This window comes from Myotis brandtii, unplaced genomic scaffold, assembly GCF_000412655.1.
Source record: "Myotis brandtii unplaced genomic scaffold, ASM41265v1 scaffold28, whole genome shotgun sequence".
In the NCBI taxonomy this organism is placed as follows: Eukaryota; Metazoa; Chordata; class Mammalia; order Chiroptera; family Vespertilionidae; genus Myotis; species Myotis brandtii.
The window spans coordinates 2,118,278-2,121,993 of record NW_005360676.1 but is presented as its reverse complement, the minus strand read 5'-3'; the positions used below and the strand labels follow the sequence as shown (position 1 = coordinate 2,121,993).

The following is a 3,716-nucleotide window of genomic DNA, read 5'->3' as shown; positions in this document are numbered from 1 at the left end:
TTTAGCTCTGGGGCCTCGCTGCTGAAAACATAGATACAATGTTGCGGTCCGAGCCCGGCTGAATGGAAGCCCTTTTCTGGGGTTTTGTTTAGCTTCTTATTTGCAACATAGTATATAGTTGCTTAGAGTTGCAACTGAGAGGCCGGCAAGTGAGGCGGGGAACGTTGGAGTCTGCAGCAAGCAAGCCTCCCTGCTCGCTTCAGTGCCTGGCTGCCGGCAGCCATCTTGGCTGACAGTTAATTTGCATATACTCACTGATTAGCCAATGAAAAGGGTAGCGGTTGTACGCTAATTACCATGTTTCTCTTTTATTAGTGTAGATGGTAGGTATAGGTTGAGAAAACATGATGGGAATGAATTAAATTAGTAATACCTAAACTAAGCTATTATTACAATTAACAGCAACTATGTACACTTATGACAATATCTATATACATGTTTCTGTGTCACAACACACATATTGGTTATTTAATCTACAAACTATATCTTGAAGAAATTTGTATTTGTGGACCCCTGATCAGCCACTACCTCCAGGGGTGATGAGTCATAAAGTAGAGGTTTTAACCCAGAATACCTTGTATGCAACTTTCACCTCTGAAATGCAGTTACTATGACTTGAATAGCTTTTTCAATTATATTTCTTTTGATGTACATATGGGCACCACACAAATATGTTTATATAAATGTTACTAAGAAAATCTGTAATATTAAATGGCATGCATATTCATTCTTATCTTTAAATGAGTAGTGCATGAAATCTTCCCAGAACCAAATATATTTTTTACTTTGGTATTTCGACAATAGTTATAATTTTGAAAACATACTGACATTTCATTATGACTTTAGAATTATAACTAAAGAGATTAGTTTATGTGTGTATCTGATTAAATCTTGCTAGGGAGAATAAACAATAATATAATTCACATTTACTTTTTACAAATGTCACGGCTCAAAGTTCAACTTGAAATTATTATAAAATTGTTATCTAAAATGGTTTCTGAAAAAATTTGAAAGGTGAAATATAACTAACAACAATCAAGTGACGATATGCTAAAGATAATGAGAGCTGTAAATAACAATCATGATTGCTGAATGGATATGTTACGTGGTATTTCTGAATATTAACTATATGGATATTTACTGTTATCCTCTTATGTTACATTTTTACAATTTTCTCATATAAATGACATCCTTATAAAATTCCCTTTAGATTTTCACTAATTTAATAGAAAAGAACATTTGAGGTATTTAATAATCACAACCAAAATTATCTTCTTTGACACTAAAAGACTACAGAAAGAGGCATGCAAATATAAGAATGAATTTATTAATCTCAGTATCCAATGCCACTGCAACTATTATGCTATTTAAAGTAACATTTATATTTTGTTTTATTTAAACTCTTAGAGAAGTAATTATCATGGTTTATTCTGTGATTTTACAGCAACATAACTATAGACATGGTCAGAAAATGACAATTATTCTATTTGAGTCAAAAGGTCATAACATTTGAAAATGGTTCTCTTCTGAGTAATTTGTGAAATAGGTTTCTATAAATACATGATGACATTTTATCTGGTATATAGTTGTTCTAGGGAGTTAGAATTATATAACAAATATATGTTCAAATTTGTAATATATAGCATAATTGACATTTTACTCTTTTTGATAAAAGGAACTAATGCCTGTTTTCCAAGTCCAAATTACAACCCCTTCACATGGATGTTTTTCCTGGTTTCATGTCCTAACTATACCTATGAGGTATGCTATTATGTATTTATATAATGGATCTTTATTTGATAATATAATAAATATATACATTTATGTATTTACCTGAGTTGTGGATTAACATATGATAATATATGGCATATCTGTAGATATAATGTAGTCAGAGTTATAAATTATGATATGATTTAAATTAATGTATATACACAGAAAATTGGAACATTTCAACCACAATTTTCCCTGGGAAAAAAGAATATTTGTGCATATATTTATCTATATTTAAATAAAATTTTACAGTCTTCATGTACAATGTATTGAGATGTTTTAACATTTTATTTTTTGTGAGAGTTTTTGGAACAATGTCTTCCATTTTCTTATGAATATGATGCTGTTTTATAGAATTTCTTATGATTTAATCATATTTAACACAAATTATTTTAGGGAAATTTATTTCTATCTATAATTTTTCTAACATATTTGAAGCTTTGGATTACCTATTTAATGTTATAAGTGAACAAATTAGTAGGTAACTCATAGATAAACGTTAATTTATGTTTTCATCTAACAGATTGGATCATGGATTAGTTTCACAGTAATGACACAAACTCTGCCAGGTAAGACCTAGGGTTATTGACAATTGAAGTGAATGTATCTTTAGAAGTGATTTCTGAGAATAAGTTACTACAGAGTACTAAAAGTTTGTCATATTTGCAAAAGGATTTTATGCTTTCATTTTTATTTTGGATTTCTAAGCAGTTTTAAAACATAACAGTGGTGGCCAAAGGGAAGAGGGAACGAGGGGGCAGGAATAGGGACATTTGCAATAGGGTCAACAATAAAAATACATATATAATGGAACATTATTTACTATGTATTGCTATGTATTGTGGCCTAATCCATGCCAGGAAATGTAGATAAAAGTAGTGGTAATAATGCGTCTAACGTGAAACTTACTCTTGTGCATGGGCACAGGCGTGCATGTGCTCTTCAGTTCCCCATGAGTGTCTGTGAAGGGAAGGCTGAGAGCATGAATGCATAATCTTGCATATTGGGCATTTTAACACATGCAAAAAAGACACATTTCAATTAAGTGCATGTATTAGAAGGGATATTTGTAATATCCATTACATCCATTTTTTATTTCACTGCATAAAATTTTTGAATCATAATTAATATGGTTTGTCATATGTATTTGTGTGTATGTGTGCAGAGGTATATTACATGCATATGAAAATTTTATTAAAATTCAGAGATAAATAAATTTTATTTTGTAATATTTTTTGGCAATGGGATATGAAAATGTGGATTTATTTTGACCTGTGCTATGTACTTTCTCTGCTTATGAAACCATGCAATAAATATTGATTGAACATATATAAGCTAAGCAATTAATATGAGTAAATAAAATTGATAGAAAACTATGAAACATTTGAGAAATACTTTGAGTACTATATGATAGTTTTTTTATAATATAACTTGCTATATCCATCACAGAAATAAGAAAGGATAATTATTTCTTTTTTCTTCTAGTTGGAATTTTTACACTTCTGATGAGTATCCAAATGTCTTTGTGGGCACAAAAGAAACATAAGATTTATTTGAAGAAATTTAATTCTTATATGCATAGAAAATCAGCAATGATCCCATTCATATTGTAAGAAAAAGATAATTGATCTAATCTCTGATATAGAAAAATATAATTTAGGCTCCGTCCAGGATGGTTGACTATTATGTTTCAGAAATTCACAAATAACAGTATTTTTACTGAATAAAAATGATATAATCTAGCTAAATTTAGAGTAACAGATATGAGGCAATTGAAAAATATAAATTAAAGACATAAGTAATGAAAAATAGCATCCAGTATATTTGCAAGGAATTGATCCTTAGACAATAATTTCTTATTTCATTAAATATTCCATAATACTGTTGGCTTAAAACAATTAGAATATCTGAATCCTAAAGTAAATATTTTTTAAAGTTGTGACATT

General features: G+C 29.5%; 1 protein-coding gene across 1 annotated transcript in view; it reads left to right on the top strand.

Annotated features, from left to right (window-relative positions):
• The window catches only part of TECRL (trans-2,3-enoyl-CoA reductase-like), an 86,395-nt gene extending 83,012 nt beyond the window's left edge, over window positions 1–3,383 (top strand). Inside the window, exons 10-12 of the mRNA XM_005868885.2 lie at window positions 1,676–1,761; window positions 2,294–2,339; window positions 3,256–3,383. Of these exons, the coding sequence (XP_005868947.1) occupies window positions 1,676–1,761; window positions 2,294–2,339; window positions 3,256–3,383 (260 nt within the window). The remainder of the gene's footprint in view (window positions 1–1,675; window positions 1,762–2,293; window positions 2,340–3,255) is intronic.
• The last annotated feature ends 333 nt before the right edge of the window (window positions 3,384–3,716 follow it).